This window comes from Orbicella faveolata, unplaced genomic scaffold (genome assembly GCF_042242905.1).
Source record: "Orbicella faveolata isolate gen_17 unplaced genomic scaffold, um_ofav_v1 contig_13, whole genome shotgun sequence".
Classification (NCBI taxonomy): domain Eukaryota; kingdom Metazoa; phylum Cnidaria; class Anthozoa; order Scleractinia; family Merulinidae; genus Orbicella; species Orbicella faveolata.
In genome coordinates this window covers 13366525-13388990 of record NW_028301540.1, presented here as the reverse complement: position 1 = coordinate 13388990, position 22466 = coordinate 13366525, and the positions used below count along the sequence as shown (strand labels likewise).

At 39.7% G+C, this 22466-nt stretch overlaps 2 protein-coding genes across 3 annotated transcripts; one reads left to right on the top strand and one right to left on the bottom strand.

Moving 5' to 3' along the window:
* The first annotated feature begins 4857 nt into the window (after positions 1–4857).
* LOC110057016 (uncharacterized) lies at positions 4858–13714 on the top strand. Its single transcript, XM_020763592.2, has 5 exons — positions 4858–5326; positions 8249–8425; positions 8801–9448; positions 9727–9916; positions 11576–13714. Exons 1-5 carry the CDS (start codon positions 4954–4956, stop codon positions 11952–11954), a joined length of 1767 nt encoding a protein of 588 aa, XP_020619251.2. The 5' UTR covers positions 4858–4953; the 3' UTR covers positions 11955–13714.
* Positions 13672–22035, bottom strand: LOC110057017 (RNA-binding protein 45-like). 2 transcript variants are annotated; one of them, XR_002297496.2, is made up of 3 exons: positions 21705–22035; positions 18046–19290; positions 13672–14098 (listed from the first exon to the last, which is right to left on the bottom strand). XR_002297496.2 is itself a non-coding variant. In XM_020763593.2 (2 exons), exons 1-2 carry the CDS (start codon positions 21999–22001, stop codon positions 18109–18111), a joined length of 1479 nt encoding a protein of 492 aa, XP_020619252.1. In that variant the 5' UTR covers positions 22002–22035; the 3' UTR covers positions 15937–18108. The 2 variants fall into 2 exon arrangements, 1 of the variants encoding a protein (XP_020619252.1); XM_020763593.2 differs by lacking the exon at positions 13672–14098 and having other exon boundaries at positions 15937–19290.
* Between the last annotated feature and the right edge of the window lie 431 nt (positions 22036–22466).

Here is a 22466-nt window from a genome sequence, read left to right as displayed (position 1 = left end):
ATTGGTTGTTCTTACCTTTGCTAAATCCTGAGTGCACATTTCAAGTGAAAGCATTTGAACTGTGCACCCATAATACATTGACATAATACAAATATATTGACACATTAATGAAACTTTTATTTACCTACTTACACCCAAGCGCGCGGTGCTTTTAGTCAACCTCGTTAAGGTATACGCATTAAGGATGTGGAAATTATAAAAAATCTAGTCTTTCTGGGTTAAAACGAGCTGTACCTGCAAAAATTAGAGGTGTCTGTATTATTTGGATATTGATAGGAAGAGGTCTGTTTTACTGAATGGACCGTTTATTAAACAACAGAACCCGCTTAACGAAGTTAGTTCAAGAGGATTTAAAAAAGAAATACAGTCATTTAAGGAACGTCCGGGGATTTTGAAATAGTGGGATTCTTGGCAGGGATATATCAAAATCCAATTACAGTTCGTACGTATGTTCGAGTAATTTTTTACGTCAAAGAGAGTTTATTTGCAGTAACAATTATTCAGGGCCTTTGAGGTTTTTGTACCAAGTGACTGCATTTGGTGGTAAAAACACATGAAATAACTCTGAACTAACTAAAAATGATGAGGGTATATGAGAATAAATTTTCCTTAGCAACGGCTTGAAAAGATCGGTTAATGGGCCCTTAACTGGAATCACTCAAGAAACCAAATATCAGGTGAGCCGAGAGCACAATTGAAGACTATTCTATGCGGGAAGTAAAATATCAAACACGAAAGACCGTTACCACATTCCAAACACCGAGAAGAGAGTTGAAAATACGAAGCGTAGCGGAGTATTTTTGACGAATTTCGAGGTGTTTGGAAATGTGGTCAAACACTGTTTTGAGTGTTTGATATATCTTCCCAATCGAAATCAAAACTAAGAAGAAAACGGAGAAACAAAACCGTAAAATTGCGAGTTGCCTTTTGCCTTTGTGTCAAAACGAGTCTTCGTGCCAAACTATTATATGAAAATGATTCTGCCTTCATGTCCATTTTCACCGGTCAATCAAACTCATTTTCATATGAAAGGTTTTCCACGAAGATTAATTTTGAAACAGAGACTTAAGGTAACTCGGAAATGTTGCTATTAAGATCAGATATCCAAACGCAGTCACGGTCATGATTTCCATTGTTTAAACTTGATGAATGAGTTTTAGAAGACTACCGATCAAAACTACTGATCGAGAAGTTCTGGTTCAAGTCGAAGTCGGAGTCGCCTCAATCTCGTTCCCAGAGTCTTCGTTCCCCTTGACCAGCGGTCGGAAAACGAGAGCTCTGGGCGCAACCATTTTGAAATAGCCGAATTCTGGTGATTCTGCCTATCCGGTTTCACTGCGCAGTCTGCATTATGTCGCATGTCTGAAATGGCTGCTCCCAGAGCTCTCGTTTTCCAACCGCTGGTTAAGGGGAACGAAGACTCTGGGAACGAGATTGGAGTCGCCTCCCTACAAATAATGGTCTGCTGATGCGTAATACCGTCTAAGTGTGTTTTGCTCATGCGTAATTCTAACCACGATCTTGTGTTGTAAGGTTATTCCCCTGAAATAAAACTGCACATAGTTTTTGTTCAAACTTTGTCCAATGAGTATTTATCATATGAGAACTCAAATTATAAAATAAAAAAGGGGTGCCCATGCTCGTCAAGGAGCAGTGAGGCATTGAAAATGTCCAATTTTAGCGTTATTTAATGCTATTACAGGAACGCATTCCAAGTTATTGTAACTCTTTGTGAGCCCAGACTCATGAAAACACGCCTCAAACTACAGTCAATATTTGTGTCGGACACAAATAAACCTTTTAAGTTTGATTTTGGCGGACAGCTGGATCTTCGTTGAAATATTGGAACCAAATTGCTTGCCACGGCTATCAAACTGCAAAATAAAAGACTTCAGTGCAGCTGCTATTTTTCTTATTTATTAAATTTTCAAACATAGAAATCAGATCAGTCTTTTCTCACGCAAAGCTAATGGTTAGTTGATTAGAATGACTGGAAAAAAAATGTGGGTTGCCCGAGCTTGTTAGTGAGCTATAGCCATTTTTCAACTGACAGAACTCAATATCAAGGTAAATCCGCCATGTTTTAATTTCAATGTGCGCGTGCACGAACGCGAGCTAATGACGCCATAAATTATGTGCAGTAAGGATGCGCAATGCAATACTGGGGAATGACCTTAAATGGCGGATCGCTTCCCCGAGCTGTCAGAGAGAGATTTAAATATGAAAACAAACTTGGTGATCGAATGATAAAATAATTATCAAACTCGGTTATCGCAAAATATTGTGATTTGGCAGTGTCACATCAAATTATTTGCCTCAGCCTTCGGCTTCGGAAAATGAAAGACCGGTTGGCATCAGCAGATTACTGACATTTCTTATCACAAAACGGCCATGCAAAAACATTCAGTCGCAAAGCAGTAAATTAAGCCGGATGGGTTTAGAGCTTGTGGTGCACTGATTTGATTTCCTGATTGGAACGTTTCATCAGGTGATGCTCTCACCCGATCTTCGCTCCGAGGGTGAAACTAAATAAACGTTGATGTAACCATAAAGGAACGTTTTAGTCCCAGAGCACACACAACTGAATGTCAAGGTTTTAGCTTCCCGCTGTTCTCATGCGGTGCTCGATGTTTACGCTGGCGTTGATGATCATGATTACCACTTCTAGCCTTAATAAGATCTAAACTATTTTTCTCCTAAACTGACAGTCATATGATTCGTTTAACGCGATTCTAGAGAGTTCCAGAGAGAGGTTGCTGGCATGTGAGGAGAAAACATGTCACACATCATTCCCCTTGTTCTAATAACATGACTGTTGCAGTCGGTTTTGATACACGTGACATGCACGCGGCGGGTCGGAAAATTGTTGATGCGGTCGAGTTGTTGTAGTAAAAAAAATTGGAGTATCCAAAAATTTTTAGGAAAGAGTTATTTCTCTAATTAAATCAATTAACAATTGGATACGGGGGGGTGCTTCCAAAAATGGGTGGGGGTTGCAATGCACTTCTTAAAAACCTCACCCTAATTTAATCAGACCAAAATAAGCTATTTTTCTCTCTCTCTTTCATAGTAGACTCTCTGCAGAAACTGCCCCTCCCCCCACCTCCCCCCACCTAACTTCACACGGAGGTTTAGATCGGTCAAATAGGAACGTTGTTCGTGCAGGATCCTATCAAAAGATTACAATCTAGAATTGTGTATTTACACGGCAAAGAAGATTAGACAAAAGTCAGTGTGGCGTCACAAATCTGAACAACCTCTGCCCTTGGTGATCTCAAAATATACCCTGAAGCTTCAGGACAAATCCATGACAAACTTCCGAGAGAAAAATCTGGAGCAGTTTAAGATGATTTCCGCAGGACATTCAAGCAATAATGGCACAAATAAAGTCACCAAAAAAAAAACCTTATAGCATGGTAATATTTTGAATAAAGGTAAGAAGATCTTATCGAGACTTAAGCTCTCAAGCTGACCCCGCGAGAGAAATTGAACTTGAAGTTATCCATATTTCAATAAAAACGGACGTTTCGCGTTAGTTGAAAACACTATAACACACGCATTAAGAATTCTTACGAGGTTTGACATTAAATTTCTCGAGAATGCTTAGGGATTTAATCGCGGGGCCACCTAGAGAAATGAATGACAGTAAGATGTTTTAAATTGTATTCAAAAAGTTACCGTGCTGTGAGCCCGTAGATTTTTAGTAAATAATTTTTGCACTTATTATTCGAATTTTGAGCGGAATCCGTCGTAATAAATTTCTGTTTTTTTTTTTTGTTTTTGCCTGATAGCGAAAAGCCGATCAAAATAAAAGCCCCAAGTCTTGTTGCGCAAAAACGTTCCAATTCTATCGTGTTCGTTCAAGCCGTAGACGTCAGCATTCAAATTCTCTTTACCATTCCCCATACAATTCCTATAATCTGGTTGGGAGAATTTGTAAAGTCATCACGACAATTTAACTTTGGGGTATTTCATCCGTGACCTGTCTCCTTGGAAACGCATTGGCGCGCGCATATATAATAATAGCAGGACGAAATTAAAGCAAGGAGGTCTCTGCGATCATGCGAATACAGCCGCTTTTCACCGCCCTCTACTGCTTTGGGCGTTCAAGTCTCTGGCGCGTAGAGCGGTCAGATGCCATCAGATATAGCTGTGTTCACTGGCTGAATAAAGATGCATGCATGCATGCATTAATTTTACGATTTTTAGCGATCTTGTGCCCAATATGACCTTGTTGACAACGGTGAAAATTTGCGCAAAAGTGAAAGAGACCTCCTAAAACACAGGCATTTAATTAACGCTAATTCACTGGGAAGCATGCAAATGGTTCTTCTCACATCTGGTTGCATTCATTCGTTTAAGTGATAGTTTGGCACGCTTTCAAGGAAATCGTATGTAAAATTTCGGAGTTTTGCCATGGCCTCGTTCGTCTATGGGAGTAAAAGAGATCTATTCGAATTCAGTGTCCTTTACAGAGTTTGGGAGGTCAAATTTAGCTGCATGACTTTCTCAATCTTCTTCGCTTCCTATTTTCTCCGCAAAATAGATTAAAACAACTTAAATACGTGTGAAATTTTCGGCAAGTTACAGTTCCTCTTTCCATGTGACCGAAATATCTGTAAATGCGCGCACAAAAACAAACCTCCTGCACACCTATTTGAACAAGGAAAACGCCTTTCTTAACCCGTCGGCATCCTGTTTCCATTGACCTTGACGCCAATCGAAATTGAAGAACCAGGAAAGAGATAAAAATGATGTTTTAGTTTCTCATATAATCAATCCCCCATCAAAAAACCACGCAAAGAATAGAAAGTAAATAATATGGGAGATATTGATTTCACCGACCCCTCACGACCCGCCTCGCTGACAGCTTTATGTACATTATATATACACACTTTCGATAGAGATTCACGCATTTGTGTTTTCCGATTGTACTTGTAGCCGGTTCGCACTATGACGAAGGACAAGAGTGTAATTCAAGGCTCCTACAAAACGTGGCTGTGTAACGCTGCGCTTTTTGCTCTGATCTGCACGGCTTTTGCAGCGGGGATACTTTTGGGACCCATCGTTTCCACGCGGGGAAAGGACGATTTGAAAGAAATGTGCAACAGTCCGGGTGAAGCTCGAGTAAAGTTCGCAGCAGAAAGAGGCGCGAAGTCGGAATGCATCTCTCAAGGGCAGCTTAAGGTGTTTATGGAGCAATGGCGCAGCTCCATGGACGATTTGATTGAGGAAAAAATGTTCAACGTCACTAAGAGAAAAATAAATCCTGCAATAAGGAAACTGTGGAGGGTTAAGGATGCTACTACGAAGAAAACAATTCAAGGTAAAGTTACAATTTCAAGAGTTGTTGTTGCATTTCAAATGTCAATAATGTACAAAGTTATACCTTAATCTACTTTAGTTTTCCGCACTCTGCTGGCTTACGAATTAAAACGGAGACTGAATCGTGTTTAGGGAATTGAGTGATCGCTAGAGATTGCGAACATTTCTAAGGGCCGGAGAGCTGGAAGAAGGCCACGATCGTTTTTTCAATTAAAATACTAAACATTTCAAACAATGACGTGCAGTTCCGAAAGGGAAAGCATTTTTTCACACTGATTTTATGTCATCGAGAATCAATGGAAAACAAACGACTTGTGATTGTTCCAAAAGCAACGTTGGCACGCACGTACCGAATCAATATATATCTCAAAAAGGAATTAAAATTTAATACGCTTTCTCAGTGTAAAATATAAATCCTTCCTAAAAGACTTCATAGACTTTATTTCAAAAACTAAGACAACAAATTGTTGTGAATAAAGTCAATTTCAATAACAGATTTTTGCAATTTGCACGCGGTAATCTTAAGCGATATCTCTCATCTGTTAGACGAAAATAATAATTAATTGCAGAGATTTGTCATGAATTTATGGAAGGTCCTAAACTTGTTCGTGAATTTTCACTAAGGCATGAAAAAGCAAAAAAAAGCTTATATTAGTTGGAGCAAAGGCCAGTAAAGGCCACCCAGAGGTTTAATATGACATTTTTTTAACAAATTCCAACTAAAGTTAGTTTAAAACAGACACAAAACAGTGAAAATTAATTAGAGAGCATCGTAGTTAAACGAGGTCGCAACATGGCTGCAATTCGATAATTGACTCTGCATGGTGCAAGAAATCAATGCCACCTAAAAATAAGTTTCTTTCGCCCCTGGGCCATGGAAGTGAAACTGATCTTCACTTTCAGGGGAATTGTTTATCTAATTCCATCCTTATCACAGAAACCTTAGGTAGAATGTTTGTTATCGTGCGATTAAGAAGGCACGTACGCCAGCCAGTACAAGTGGCCGTGTTAATCGGACGGAGTTTGGTAGTAATCTTGTTATTCAAGAGGTACGCTTTTGGATAATTCGACGTACTTAATGCTAACACTGTCAAAGGGTCGTGATGATAAAACCAACTTAAATTTTAGCCTGTCTCAAACAGGACAGAGTTATTTCGGTCTCCGACGCAAAGAAACAAAGAAAAGTTTCCCTTAAATAATACAAATGTGTCTGCCTTGTGCAAACTTTACACTGAGCCATTACTTGTTTTTCATAGCTTCTGGAATTCTTGTTTTCGCAACATACTTTCCTTTCCTCTCGTCAGGAAGTATAATCATTAAATACTTCCCATTCTCAAAGACACAACTTAATTTAAGTTACCTAATAGAAGTAGAGAAAAGATAACTTATACGTACTAAACTAAATTTATGTTCCTTGCACGAATGACGCACGCGACAAAACGAGGCCTGCAAAATTAATTTCTCGACTACATAAAATTGATGCAATTACCATACCTTATCCTGGATCTGACCGAACGGAAACGACTTTTGCCGAACTCTGTCATTGAACAAACCCACCTTGTTATCAGCGTTGCGTGGCCATTTATCGCGTGAGTGGTGAGGAAGTTCAATGAGCTATCGGTTACCGCTGTTGATTGCGTGTCGTAAATAAACGTGCGTTGAAAACCGAGCACTCACGCAAGGCGCAATCAAACCCTGCAATACCCCACCGGGTGGGGGACAAGGTTAATCCCTCCGAATTCATTCGATGACGACCCGCTGCGCCGGTCCGGGGTGAAAATTCTCTTGAGACGCCCGACAATCTCCAGCTTTGATTTTGGACAGGGATTTTTGTGCGGAACAATTTTAACCACGTATCGATTGGTTGCAGTTCAAAATTAACACTGTATGGTGTTTGAAGGGGAAACCTAGACGGTTTGAGGGTTCGAGAGCAAGACAAAGCCGGACCCCGACCGTTCTCCGCACTTCCTTCAATTTATACGCGGGTTGCAGGGAAAGCGGATTCGTTTTACATAACATGATCATAAAGAGTTTCCGATTGGTAATCTCTGCGGAAATAGGTGTATCCAGAATTAAACGAAACGCAAAAAGGAAGGAAAAAGCTTAAAACTACTTAGTTGTAACTGATACCAACTTGGAAAAAAGAGATAAATTAACTGTCTTGTTGTTCAAAAAATTAACGAGAGAGAGAGAGAAAAAAAAAACCCTCTTAAAAGGGACACCGAAGGAGAAAAGAAGATACGAGGTCACTAGTCTATCCACAGACATTTTATGTCCCTTCAGACGGGCGCGAGCCGCCGTTGAGCACGCGCAGAAAGGGGCGTCCCCCTTGCTTTTGAGCTTTTTCAAATTCCCTGTGGTTAATACTTTTGCTTGCCATCTCGATGAGCTGAAGTCAAAATAGAGGATCTGTGGACAGACCTTGTCATTTCAAAACGCTCGAGTGACTTAGAAAAACTTGATTGTTACTGCCGATCCAGTGTTTACTGAAGTACACGTGCACGCATTTTTTGTTTTTAAAATTGAAAAGAACTGATCCTTTTTTTACTAACTTCCACGAAAAAAAACGCTGAGTCGGCTCTCAGTAATTAAAAATTGTACTTTGGACGTTTACTGCCTCTTTCCAGACCGTGAAGGTTTTTTTCTTCTAATCATTTTCAGTCGTGTAATAAATCTATTCATATTGGCTGGCTTTGGTGTTTTTTGTTGGGACATCGCTGTGCTCGGACAATCCTGTCAAGACCTCGGGTCATTCTCTCAGTATTGCCCAGCCGCTCGGTCAATCATCGCGTTATCCCTAGTGGTCTATTGAGACTGGAACAAAATATATCTATCAAATGACAGAAGTTTACATTGTACATGGTTGTAATTATGCTGACAACGTGCTCACTGATTTTATTCGCTTTCTAATCCCTTTTATTAGCGATGTTAAATGCGATTCTGACGAATTGGACCGCTCAGTTGTCACTGATTACGAACAACTTGCCTTCAGAAAAACCGAAGACGATTCACGAAACAGTCACAGAGAACACAGTAAAACCCACAACAAAAACACAGCTGGAAGTGATCGAGGTGGACTCAGTTGAGCCTGCAACACGAGGTAATTTTTCAGATTTTGATAAGCGTTTTACCGCGTCTTGGTGTGCTCATGCGCAGGCTCCATTTCATCTTTCAGTTTTTGTCAATCTCTTAAAATTGAGCTTTTGCTCGTGATCCTACAGATGTGCTCATAGATCCTTTGACTGAGAAAAATCGGAAGAACAAATAGAGATGACCGGATTTTGAACCTCTCATCTGTAATTCATTTAAGAGACCGGCAACTCCAATCCTTTTGCCGTTGGCTGAGGAAATTAAAAGCCTAAAACCTGAAGATGTTCGGGTCATATCCCTTATCTCCTTCCTTAAAATCTGACTACATAATTTGGTGAAGTGTTGTGACCCCCTACTAACCGTACAAATGATGTTTGCCCCTCAGAAACACATGTAAATATGCCAGTCCCGATTGCCTTATATCCTCTTAACGGAAAGTACACAACTTGGGACATAAGCGGACGGAGCAATCCCAACGGCCTTGCGCGCGGAGTTCGACTCGCCCCTGGACCAGACGGACACCCACAAGGCTCGTACCAGTTCTCTGGGAAGAGTAGCAGCTTCATCGAGTTTCCAAATACCGGAGCGCTGAAAGCAAAAGAATCTATAACTTTACTGGCTTGGGTTTACGTCAAGTCAAGAAGTGGACCTATTTTCAACTACAACCCGCTGGGCTGGGGAGTTAGCCTCTGGGTGAATTCAAAACATTATCTGTCCGCCAAATTCGTCGAAGATGATGGGGGCTGCAAGACCTGTTTCATCAGCGCTCTACCGCTGAAAACAAACGCGTGGAATTACGTTGGAATGTCTTATGACCACAACAGTGGCGTTGCAAAGCTGTGGGTGGATGGCCAGGTGAGCAGTCAGCGTAATATTGGCACCAAGATAAGACTCTCAACATCAAAGAGTGTGAGAATGGGTGCGCGGGCTACGAATGATGGGAACTATTTCAATGGTAGGATATCCCGAATGCAAGTTTACGACAGGGCCCTGACTCAGCGTGAAGTCGAGGCTGTGGCCGGTCCAATTGAAGGTGAACTTACTTTTCTTTTTATTTTTTTCTCTTCTTTCCTCAATCTCTTTATTTCTTCACTTCTTCCTTGTAAGATAAACCACACCACATGTGGTTTATCTACCCGGCCTTGGTACTACAGGTTTTCACTCATGTATGCGTACTCTGGGATTTCATAGGTTCACGAAACATGAGCGGTAAAGTGTGTTCCACACTGATTTTCCATATTTGTTTAAATAAAAAATAAATTATGAATGAGTTTGAAAAGGTTCACTCTAGGTTCATTTTGTTTTCCGCAGCTGGCGGGTGCCCGCAAGGTTGGACGGGATATCACTCGTCATGTTACTTGGTGTTCAACCGGTTAACAGATCAGTGGAATCAGGCTAGACAGGTTTGCCAGGAACACGGAGGAGACCTGGTCGACATTGAGTCTCCAGAGGAGAACCACTTTGTGTACACGCTAGCGCGCTCTAAAGCTGCCAATGAAAGGTAAAAGAACTTGAACAAATCAGTAAAGACTGCCTGAACGGTCGTGGACAGCAGGCGCGTGAATAATAATAAGGGCGAACTGGCGTGACGTACAAGAGAGAAAAGAAACGCGAGCGCGGAGACTGGCCAGGAAGGAATCCTTCCTTCTCCGCCTCGCGCGTGGCACCGCTCCAACTTGCACATACGACTGCTACTCAAGTTATAGAGACAAACAATTTTAAGAAAATGTTTGTTTTTGCATTAAAACGTCTCCGACCCTTAAGATCTATCCAAGAAAAAAAAAGGACTTTGCATTCGCCAGTACGAAAAAGCAATCGGAGTTCATCGTAAAACTGAACTTTTGTTTGTAACACAAATATTATTTGTCGCTGGAAGTCTCAACCTGGCGCGGCTGGCGCTCCCGTTAAACCCATCGAGAAAATCCAACTGTGATTAGTTGGGAGACGTGACTGAACCACATTTCTATTTAACCCTACGTCACCTCCCAAACCCCACTTTCTATCAACCAACTTAATTATTTTCAACCGTGCTCATTCGATCTGAAGGAAGCCTGAAAATAAAACACCAAAGAGATAATAATAAACCATACAGGATTACAAAGGACGAAATTTAGGCTAAACTTTTTAAGATTCGCAAACAGTGACGTACAATAAAAACCTACATGTAAGAACCTACATTTTTTCAAGTCTGTCAAAATAGGTGCTTTTTTCTATTGTTATTATTATTATTACAGTCGAACCTCCCGTAAGCGACCACCCAAAATGTCAAGCTTAGGTGGTCGCTTACGGGAGGTGGTCGCTTATGAGAGCTTAATCCATATTGGGTCAAAATTTTGCCTCATCAGCATATGGTAATTTTAAGACATTTTAAGGTCGTTTCTTTTGAGACTGATAGCGTACTGTCTATGTGTATATTTTGTTTCAATTTTTAAATGTTTTATTCATGTCAAGAGTCCGAGATTTCCAGGAAAAATCGGGTACTTCCCATTGAGAAATTTCCGTCTCTTCCACTATTCAGGAATGTGATGTTACAACACCTTATTATTCAATGTTTGCTCTATTATCTGTCAAGTGGTCGTTTACGGGAGGTCAAAAACAAAAGAAAATTTCAAACTTTTAGCTCTAAAAGCGGTCGCGGTCGCTTACGAGAGGTGGTCGCTTACAAGAGGTTCCAAATATAGTGATTTGACTTGGAAACTTTTGGTATTTTGGAAAACTGGTCGCTGAGGAGAGATGGTCGCTTACGAGAGGTGGTCGCAACCGGAGGTTCCACTGTATTATTATTATCATTATTATTATTATTATTATTATTATTATTATTATCATTATTATCATCATCATCATCATTATTATTATTATTATCATTATTATTATTATATACAGTATTTATTCACAAAAGTGCTATGTATTTTCTTGCAATGTAAATTCGCAATCTCAAAGTTACAGTCCTAGGTTAAATAAAATGTTTATCGTAATTTAACTGTAACCCACGTACATATACATAAGAACCTGCTTGATCTTGCTTGGCTAAACAGGTTGTTATATTGTTGGGTATTAAAAAGGCAAATGTCTGCCAGCAGGTTCTTAAATTGTCGTTTATTGACAATTTAGTCTTGAGTTTGGATCTCTTTTCTTATTGTATTTTACTTTTCTTGTCAAGGTTCATGTGGATCGGATTACTGCGCGGCTCACCTGATGAACAATTTTCATGGGTGGATGATCCGCTGCCCACTTTGTACTCCAACTGGGCTCTCAGTGAACCAAATAACTTTGACGGTCGAGGCGAGAACTGCGGGCACATGTACCTCTGGACAGGCGAGAGGGCCATGCAATGGAACGACGAGCTGTGTGTTAACCCAACTATTGGATCAATGATTTTCATGTGCGAGATGAAACCGGTTGGCTTCGGCCCCAAACCGGCCAAAACCGGTAATTCAGTCGACGAAGAAGGATCGGGCAAAGCGGGATCTGGGTCGGGAGAGGTTTCGAGCGGGTCCGAGAGTGGAGACGACTCCCTATTAACGTTGAATGGAATGTAAATTCGATGCATGTCAATAGAAAGGAGTGTTTGACTTTGAAACTGAATACACGTAGCTGTATGCCGATTCTAGGGCATCATAGAGAAGACCAAAAATGACCGGCGCGTAGCTCTGTCGATATTCTATAGATATCGTTTCAATAATTTCATTTTTTTCTTTTAACATTTATACATAAACAAACTGATATACTTCCAACCCTTTTTTTACCCCTAACTTAAAATCTTAATTCGCCTGACATTCCACACTTTCCCATTATCTCATTGTATAAGAATTTAGCGTGTCATTAGTCATTGCTACGTGCTGCATAACGACGCTAAATGGCCTGTAACACGACTGGTTATTACGCATAATCGTTTGAATAATCAGGATTTTTGACACTTAGTGATTACTGAGAACCCTGGGTGCTTTTAGAAAAAAAAATATCCTTGATTTTACCAAAATGAGTCAGCCCTGCTCAAAGGAAAATTGTCTCTGCTTGTTTAATGAGTCATCAGTCTTCACAACCTCGTTTCCAGGGTTTCTCTTCTTCCGCCTCCCGGGTGGGAAGAAGAGAGACCCTGGGAACGAGGTTGCAGTCTTCATAATGCAGTTCGAAATTCTGCGCGCCTTCAGATTGACCTGAAAAGCTATGTTTTATCAGAGCATAGAAAAGTAACCCCGCCAATGATTAATTTTACGCACAAACCGACCTAAAACTCAGTCAATAACTATTTATCACATCACCCATATCGACGTTGATGTAAAAATGCCTTGATAAATGTTCTTCAATTGAACTGTTGACTCTGTGCCCGGTGACCCGACGTCTTAACATTTTCCTGAGCAGCTGCCATCAACCCTCCCAGCCTCGCATTTTGTTAAATTGTTGTTACCTTTTTGCCATTCATTCACTTTTCTTAAAGTGAATGGTTAAATGGAGGTATAATTTCATTTGGCTATATTGCTTATCATGAACGGAATACTCTGTAAGCTAATTCAAATCCCAGTATAGTTTTAAAACACAGAAATGCTCCAGTAAAGAACATCGCCATCTCGTCAACTCATTAAGTACTGGAAACAATATTGAAGTCACTTGCAGTTGTGTAAAATATTACTGACAACTTTGCTTCCAGAGCTCTGTTATTCATAAGCAAAACGTTAAATAAAAGAGTAAAAACGAAGGAAAAAATAACACAGAAAAATAAGCGACCGAGTAAATATACAAGCTCTACCTCTGTACAAAAAGCTTGGTTTCGTTTTTCCTACTGTTACTGTAACAAATGGTGGGATATTTAGGTTATTGTAGACTAAATATGGGACTCAAAAAACACGGATCATTACATACACAGGGTTGTTTAGCAGGTTCTAAAGAAAATGTTGGTCTGGGTTGGCGAGCAAGTAAAACACACAGCTATTTATCAACTTGATGTTAATACGACTCTGATAAAGGTGACTACATCGCCGTAACCAGATTGTCAAGCTTACTTTTCAAGCATCAGTCTCTCCACAGAGCAAACACTTGGTCTGATGAACAGCAAGGCTTGAAACGCTAGTTTGACGACAAAACTTGTTACGGCGTTAATGTACCTTTATCAACTCCAAATGTTTCACATTACTACAAACGAAGCCTGTTGTCAGTTAAGTAAGTACATTTACCACGATACAGTATACTTAGTTTCACTTTACTGTATGTCCAACAGACTCGACGAACACGGTCAGCTAAATCAAGTGCCATACGCTTAAAAAAAAAACAAATAAAATCATATTTTATTTAGTGCCTTTAATGATGCTTTTTGATTACGTGTGCACTTTAAAACTCGTTAATTCTATCAATAAAACGATAATTTCACTTTGAATCGCATCTCTTCACTAATCCGAAGCCAGCGAGGTCTCTTGTAAGGTTAAAATTTGTGTTACAAATTTGCTTTGAAAAAGAATTGTCTCCTTTAGCTAATTGGAAAGTGCCCTTTATTCTGTCCCAGTCTCCACGCTCACCAGGATTAACGCTTAGTCAAGAAGCGGGATTGGGAAGGAGGTTTCAATTGTCCGGTCCAGTTCCTCTCTCGGCCCACTAAATTTGCAAAGGCCCGTGACCAAGTAAGAGCTGCTTTTCCCGGCTGTTCCAGAACCTGTGGAATGCAATCCGTCCAAACTCTATCTCAGGGTTTCTGAAAGAACAGAGCAAGAAAAATTGCTGGTTTTTAGTGTCACGCCATTCAAAACAGATCAAAATAAAAATCAAAACAGTTCAATAGATTAAGTCCAGAATCTGGGAAATGAAAGGAAGTAAATATGCAAAGACTCTCGCCAAGATTCTGGTCACAGCAATTTTTATTTTTATGCAAGATATGCGGAGAAATTTTTTACCCAAATTTATAGAGATTTGTATGGAGACGCCATGCTGGTGCCCATCCGTATGGGCACCAACATGGCGGCCGGAAACCAACAGAAACATCTGTCACTGGGTTTTGCTACAAAAGCGTGAATTTATCCCTCGAGGAACTCTAAAACATTAAGATAATACTTTTTCTAAGACGCGAACTGTTCAGATAGCCAAATTCTCCGAAATAAGTCACTTTTTTAACCATCATGACGCCGTCATGTAAATGCCGCGTCATGCAAGAGCTTCGAAATTCAAGCGTAGTGTATCACAAAACCAAGAACCAATTCGGAGCGAAAATTTGTACGAATATTAGTTTTCAGCTGCTCTTATACATAATTAAAAATCTCAGGAATATCAATAGTTTTGTAGTTTGAATTTTAGTGACGTCATGTGAAAACCAGCTATAAATTGACCAACTATTATCCACTTCCATCCGTGGGATCCTGTTGTTTTTCTGTAAATAGTGTGCAATAATTAAAAAACTGAACTGAAAAACTGAAACCTGTGCCTCCCCGTCAAAATACTTGTTTTATTTTGCTCTGTAGCATCTTTTTACCAATTTATTTGTGGAATTCATGGCACGCATTTAGCACGATAACACGGAATTTCGGAAAAGAGAACTTTTGATGGTGAGCCGGGCACTGTTCCCCCAACTCTGTATTTTCCACCTCCTTCGCCGAATCAGAAGCACGCAAAATAACGCACTAAACGAGAACGATAATCTCACGATGTCTGTACTCCAAAAAGACCGTTCAGGTCTTTTTTAAATTCGTTCAAAAGAGGTAGAAGAACAAGTGAGTTAATCCCCTAATTAGGCAACCTTGAAATTATTTCAGACATGGTACCCAGCTAGTTCTTCAGCGGATAATGCCACCATGCGCGCGCGTTGCATGAAAGTTTTCGTGGAGGATGGAAATGCATGTAAAGCTACCTGGGCTGTCCACGCGAGTAAAACCCACGTCACAGGATTGGGTATTTCTAGGCCTTCAGGATTTCCGAAACCGTGACTGATCTAAAAATAGCTTGAGGCATACGGCCTTTATGGAGGATCAACTTCTTTACTCTTCATCTTCTCTTGAATGGTTTTGACCATGAGAGAGCGTAAACACAGTTCAGATCAGGATTTCAAAATATACTGATATGCGCAACACGATGTTTTTTAACAACTGCAGAAATTTTCGCGCGCTCATTCACTAATTTTCATTGTCAATGAGCGGACAAGAACAATGTCAAAGTAGTCTGTTTGACAGCTGGTTTGACAATGTTACGACGAAATTCATGATCAATAAAAGGAGAGACGCATGAACAACTGGCGTCAATTTGTTAACTTACAACTGCAAACTGTAATCGAGAAAAATTTCTGATATCACCCAAAGAGCCAATCTTGTCTAGGGCGCATAGAAACAGAGGGAGGAAGAGGAAACTCTGCCACGTTAGTCGTTGGACGCCATTCACTAATAGAATGTTTCTTGTGGAGAGCATTATAAAGGGAAACAGCCGACGAGAAAGACGTGTTTTATGCTCAGTGAAGAGTGAATCGCTCTTAGTGACCAACAGTATGCAAATTTTACGAAACAATGGTAGAGGATCAAGAAACTTCATCTTCTGTAAAGGGGCAAGCAATGGAATTCAAACAGAGTTTAATATGTTCATTTGCTACAACGTAAAATATACTTCGTAAGGTCACAACGGCAAATGATTTCAATGTCGCAAATCAACTTATCTTCTCTGTGTATATTATTCAGGAAAGAACTTCATTGCAAATGGTTTGCATCTCGTCTTAATCTTTACAAACTGCTTTCTTCCCCTTTGTCGTCAGCCAATTACCATTTTAGGATTAATTACAACTGATTTGATGATAATTTAGCCTAAAACGCTAGCTGGGGGCAAGGTTTGGGAAAATGTAACTGACTTTTTTCCCTTTTTCATTCCTCTCGACATTACAACAGAATGTTTCTGTGGAACTATTTTTCCAATTACATACTTGCATAATCTATACAGGTATTTTTGCTCATCACACGGTCTCCCCCTGCAAATAACAGATTACATGACAAGAACTTCAACTTTCAAAAAAGCAACTCGTATACCTTTAGAACTGGTAAATATCCCTAAGAGATTTTTTGTACCCTAAAAAAATCGTTCACAGCTTTTTTTTAAAGCTACAATGCTACAAGTTGTGAGATATAACGTGTGACATGTTTCTTACATTGTAATTCACTCTAGAAAATCAATTATAGTGACTTTTCCTTTCATGAAAATCATCCAACAACTTCCAGATAACAAATCTTGCAAGACACATCACAAAGCTTTCATCCACTGAATTACAAATCAGCCTTGTTTTAAATATAATAATATTAAGATAACTTTCAGCAACGTGATGTAAGAAAAGGGAGTTAAAATATTACTAAAACTTGACAATATCCTCACCAAAATGAGCACCACGAGGCACAAAAAAATCACTATGTTAACTTTATACTCCCTTGAAGAACTAACACAACCTACATTATTTTGATACTCTTACTACAAAACCTAACCTGCATGTAATGAAAAACAGAGAGCTAAAATGCAAGACCAAGATCCATTTAAGATGCTTTTCCAATCATTACAAAATTAATCAATTGCCACAGTACTGGACCTTTGCAGGCATTATATAATTTATGAGAAAGAAATCAACATGGGCATTCATTGACACCCCAGTCGGTCAATTCTCCCGATTTTAAATATAACACTACTTAATTTTTATCCATTAGTAAATGTTCATATAAAGACAAACAAAGAGCAATGGCTACTTTCCCTTATAGCTGATAGTTTGTTGCAAAAGAACTGAGAAAAACAAGCGGTAAAATGGCTGCACTAAAATCACATTGGAGGCGCATGTTTCAGGACCAGATTTCAACATCACAGAGGCAACGAACTATACAAGAGAAACCTGAATCCTGTGGCAACTTGAACGAATTGCGGTTGATTAAATGTAAGCAGCCACTGAGTTGAATATATTTTAAAACTGCATGGATGGAGGCCACAAAGGACTTGTTACAAATTAAAGTACCCACTGTGTAGTAAAACAACCTGACACTGAAAACCTATGCTAAGACACAACAAAGATTGCTGTCTGTGACCAAACTGCACTATGAACAGCCAAGCAATCTACCATGGAGTTAAAATCATAAAATATGTTAATTAATATAAGACAATAGTTCTTTTCACGCTAAAGTTCAAAGTTTAAGTGTTAGGGTCATCCTTGATTGCCTGCTTTTCCGCAACAACTTAAAGTACATGTACACGCCCTGTAACACTGTACGTGTCGTGTGACGTAATGTTAAGCTGTAAGACTGGTATCTCTTAAACGTAGGAAGTTCAGTCACAAGTCCCATGACACTTCCTGTGAAGTTACGTCCTGAAGTCCTAAATCCTCTGTGAGGTTCAGTCCACAAGTCTTGATGTACATTACAGTCCACGAGAGGCGTATCTCTCCTGACGCAGTCTGTAAGTGCCGTGTTGCCAGTGATGTTCTGTCCATAAGTTCCACATATTTTGTGACGTGCAGTCAAGTGTAGTCCATGTCCAGTCCACAAGTCCCATATTTCTCCTAGCGTCAGGTAGGTGTAGCAGCCCTTGTAGCAGTCGAGCGTGTGTGCTTGCATATGAGGAAAAGCTTGTAATCTAGTCTGTTCCCAAACTTTTAGCAGGTGTCTTGTATGAGAAATAAATGTGAAACTGTTTGTACTTTACCTTTTATACATCAATCCATGCTACAGTGGCAATGTGGTTCCATTAATAATTCAGGGGGGGTCATCATGTGCGTGGGCGTTTTCTGGAAGCTTCTGACTTTGGTGGGTCGGCATGCATCACCTTAAGCTTCATCCCCAGCACTTCATGGCCGTGTATACCTTCTATAGCTGCATCAGCGGACTCCTTGCTTGCAAACTTGGCGTAACCAAAGTTACGATCCTTCATCATCCACACGTCAATCAGGTTTCCGAACCTGCTGAAGACATCTTTTAGTGCGTTCTCTGGTGGCGGTGCTGGCTGGCAAACTATAAACAGCCTTGATGCCACCTCAGAGTTTGCATCTGCCAAAGGAGATGGTGCTGGGAGGGCTGCTGACGTGTAAACAGCAGTTGAGTCCACGGCGAAGGAACCACCTGTTAATGACGACTTAGAACCATATGACTGAACCTGAAAAGTTGCATCACTGCCCTGTCCTGTGCCATTGTTGCGCATCCCTGGGGGATCTTCCGCATACTTTACCACAAGCTTTGAACCCAAGGGGTATTCAAACCCATTTAGCTTTTCTTTGGCATATATTGCAGACCCTACAGAGTTGTATGTGACATACGCAAACCCCTTTGATTCCCCAGTGTTAAAGTTTCGCTTTAAATCGCACATTTGCATACCAGGGATGATGTCAAACAAGCGTGACAGCTGTTCCGGTCCTATCATCGGGGAGACCTTGACAAACAGTCGCGTGGGGGTATGCGATGTTGTTATTGATTCTGCTACGGCTGCCACGGGGTTTTGCCCACTATAGTAATCTACAACCCCCTGTAGGGAGGCTGAAGCATTTGCATTCATGTTGACTGAGGGTGTAGCAGTAGGTGGGTAGTTGCTTGCCTCTAAGAAAGGATTGTGTGGGATCAATGTGGACTGCATTGCTGCAGCTGCTGCAGCTGCATTCCGAGCAATTTTGGCTGACTTGGGTTCTGCCCAGACGGCCTTAAGGGTTTTGTCACAGTTTTCAAGGGCAACAGCTGCTGACGACGACTTTTTAAACTTCACGTAACCAAATCCCTTGTTTTCACCAGTTTTGTGATCACGTACTACCTGAACATACTCTATCTCCCCAAAGCCTTGGAACTTCTGGCGCAAGTTATCCTCTGAATATTCTTTGGGGCAGATAATGAATAGACGGGTGAGTGCTGTTTCATCATGAAAATCTGTTTTGGAGCCTGAAACCTTAGACTGGGCAATCATTGCCTGTGAAAGCAAGAGAAACAAAAACTTGTAGTGCTGCAGCAATAAACTGAATACTTGAAATACTGGTATTAAACAAGTTTACCAGAATTGGTGTTTCAAGTTTGCCCACAATCAATTTTCACAGAATTGATGCAAGCTGGTATGAACTGAATTGCTGAAAGTCAACCGATACTCAACAAAGCACCAAAGAGTCAAACTTTATTATGCTTATTTTACTTGGTCGACACCCAGAGATGTAGAGTTCATGCACTGAAATACCTGTACCACGATGTAGATAAATCTAGCATGATTGAAATAAATTATGAAACCTTTAGTAATATTTGCAGTTTGCATACATTGTACATGTACATGTATTGGTAACTATGCTGTGCTGCTACATCTGGGCAAGACACTTAATTCAAAAATGCCTCTCTCTAGCCTTAAGTGCAAATTGTTGCTAAGAGATTTTTTTAATAAATCTTTCATACATGTATTAATTACTGTCGCACTGTGAAGGACTAGCTTCCCATCAAAAGAAAGTAGCAATATTTCTTATTTGCTAATGCTAGGGAAGCGTGAAATAGCACTACAGAGTTTTTCCCTTTCCTACAAGTTGTATACACCTGAGTACGAGGAATAACAGAATGATTGTACTACTTAGCATTTTTGGTCTACCCCAAAATACATTTCGCTTGCTTGTTGATATAGAGAGACTAATTTATCAAATAAATGTCTTCAATTTTGTTTGCACAGAAACATAGATAAGCCTTGGCCACAACCAGAATGAGGTTGAAGATAAAACTGATTGCTTCAAATGAAACAAAACTGAGTATCAACAAATCATATGAGATTGGTAGAAACCTGCTCTGCAGGACATTAATATTAACACCATATCTTGGCATCACTAATCGTCCTTCTCTTGACAGAAATTTTATAGCCCCAGAAACAGATGTTAACATATAAATAAATACAAAAATTAGAAAACACAAAATCCCACAGTATATAGCAGTTATATGCATGCAAAATGAGAAATCTGTTTACAAATTTGTACACGTGTTTACTAGTTTAGGAGACACAAACAGATTGAATGCAATCGCACAAAACAAACAACAAAGTGAAATGGGAAATTCAGTTCCCAAACTCCAAATTTCCAAAAATGTAAAATACACAGTACAATGTTATTAGGAAGAGACTGCCAGGTGCAAATTTGGCAACGCTAAAGTAATTTCAAAACACCTACAAAATAATTGGCCATTTTTCTAAAAAAAAGACATTTAAGTTTGATTTACGAAGAGTGCAATTATAGCTATAGGTTTAATTGAAAACTCTAACAACAATATTGGTGTTGAGATATGCAAGCTTTTCAAAATTCAATTATTGTTGAAAAAAAGGTTCATGCATGTTTTCATAACAACTATACTTTCCACAAAGCATCTTTTAGACAAATCTAGCAATCTTTTCACATATTGTCAAGATAAATGTATCTTGAAGCTATGAATCAGGTCATCTGTCTTTTTGAGGAAGCAGATAATTTTAATGCACCTATGAAAAATTTATTTTGGAAGGGAAAATCCTTTTAGAATCTCCATCCCAATAGGGCGTCAAGCTTCCACACAAACAACAAAACAAGATAAGGACTAGTAATTTGTCATGAATTTTTAAAAGTTTCCTCTCATTGCTTTGAACAAAGGGCTAATGGAATTGAGCTGCAGGGACAACATGTAGAAACCAAAACACAACTTTCAAATTCGAAAACCTAATTAAAGTTGTCAAGTTTTGAATACATTCAAAGTCTGATAAAGAATTGAGGTTGTAAGAGTTATGGTAGTCTACTGCCAATTGTGAAGTTAATTGGGGAACGTGAAAAATTTATGCTTTGGAAAAAGATCTAGTTTGCTATTCCACGTTGCAACAGCCACAGTGAATTTTTTGGGTCATTTAAACTTATTTTAGTATACACTGAACAAATAACATGCAAATGAAAATTTTGAGAGAAAAGAAAGCTTAATAAAGCAACTCATAGAAAAAAAAACTGTGGTAAAGCAATTTTTCCCAAATGGACTCAGCCATAATCTAAACTGATGGTAAAGAAGTGGTCATGTAATATAAATTATTGAACGCTTTTAAAGCACTCGTTTTAAAGATAATAAATTTAGTGTTTTTCCTCTAATCCGCCAACAAATCCGGCAAAATTCTTCAACAGCATCTCAGACAAAATCCAAATCTCAAAGGACTAAGAATATTCATGAAACATGAAATCGCTGCACGGAAAAAAACGCCTCAAACCTCTGACTGCTGTTGTTTTCTGTCGGCGCACATGGCATTTTGTAATTAGTAGGTTGCCAGAATGCTTTCACAAACTTTAACGCAAACTTCAAAATTTGATGGCAACGATAAATTGTTTGAACACTGAGGGAATTAGAATCTTGACGTACCTTAATGGGCTTTGGATCTTCCCCAATCACCTTTCCATCCATTTCTTCGCAAGCTCTAGCGGCGGAGGAGGCTTTCGCAAACTTGATGTAACATACGCCGCGGTTTTCCTTCGTGTGCTTGTCTTTGACAACCCAGATATCCTCGATGCCCCCAAACTGCTCGAATGCAGCCTTCATGTCATCTGACGTGTGCTTCTTACTACAGACTATAAAGATACGAGAGAAAGGCGGATTGTCGACATCTACACGACTAGAAATAGAGCCTGTTTCCATGCTTTGCTGACTGTTCCCAGCCATTTTGAATCGTTGAACGCAGCCTAGTGACGCGAAGTGCCTCGTGGGAAATGAACAGTTCCTCGCTTTCCTCTCGCCCCAGTCTCAACGATAAGCGCTTTTTGAAGGGGATGGGAGGGTAAGGTAACATTTGATCTTTATTTGACCTTTTATTTCCGCTGATCATTCTTATAATAATATTTGTTAAAGAGATTGCAATTTTGTAGTTGAATAATCGTATTAGAAAGCCAAGGCAAAAATATCCCACCATACTTCAAACTTCCGTGGAAAATCTTTTATTTTTTTTCAGTGACTTCAGTGAAAATTGTACGCATTTTATGGCTAACATGATTTCCAGAAAAATATCCGATTATGATCAAATGAAAAATGGGTAAAAGACACCAAGAACATGTATAATTCTAATTTGGCCAAGTTTTCGTGTTCCGCAATCAACCAAGTGTTAGGTCAGCGAATACTTTTATGTCACGC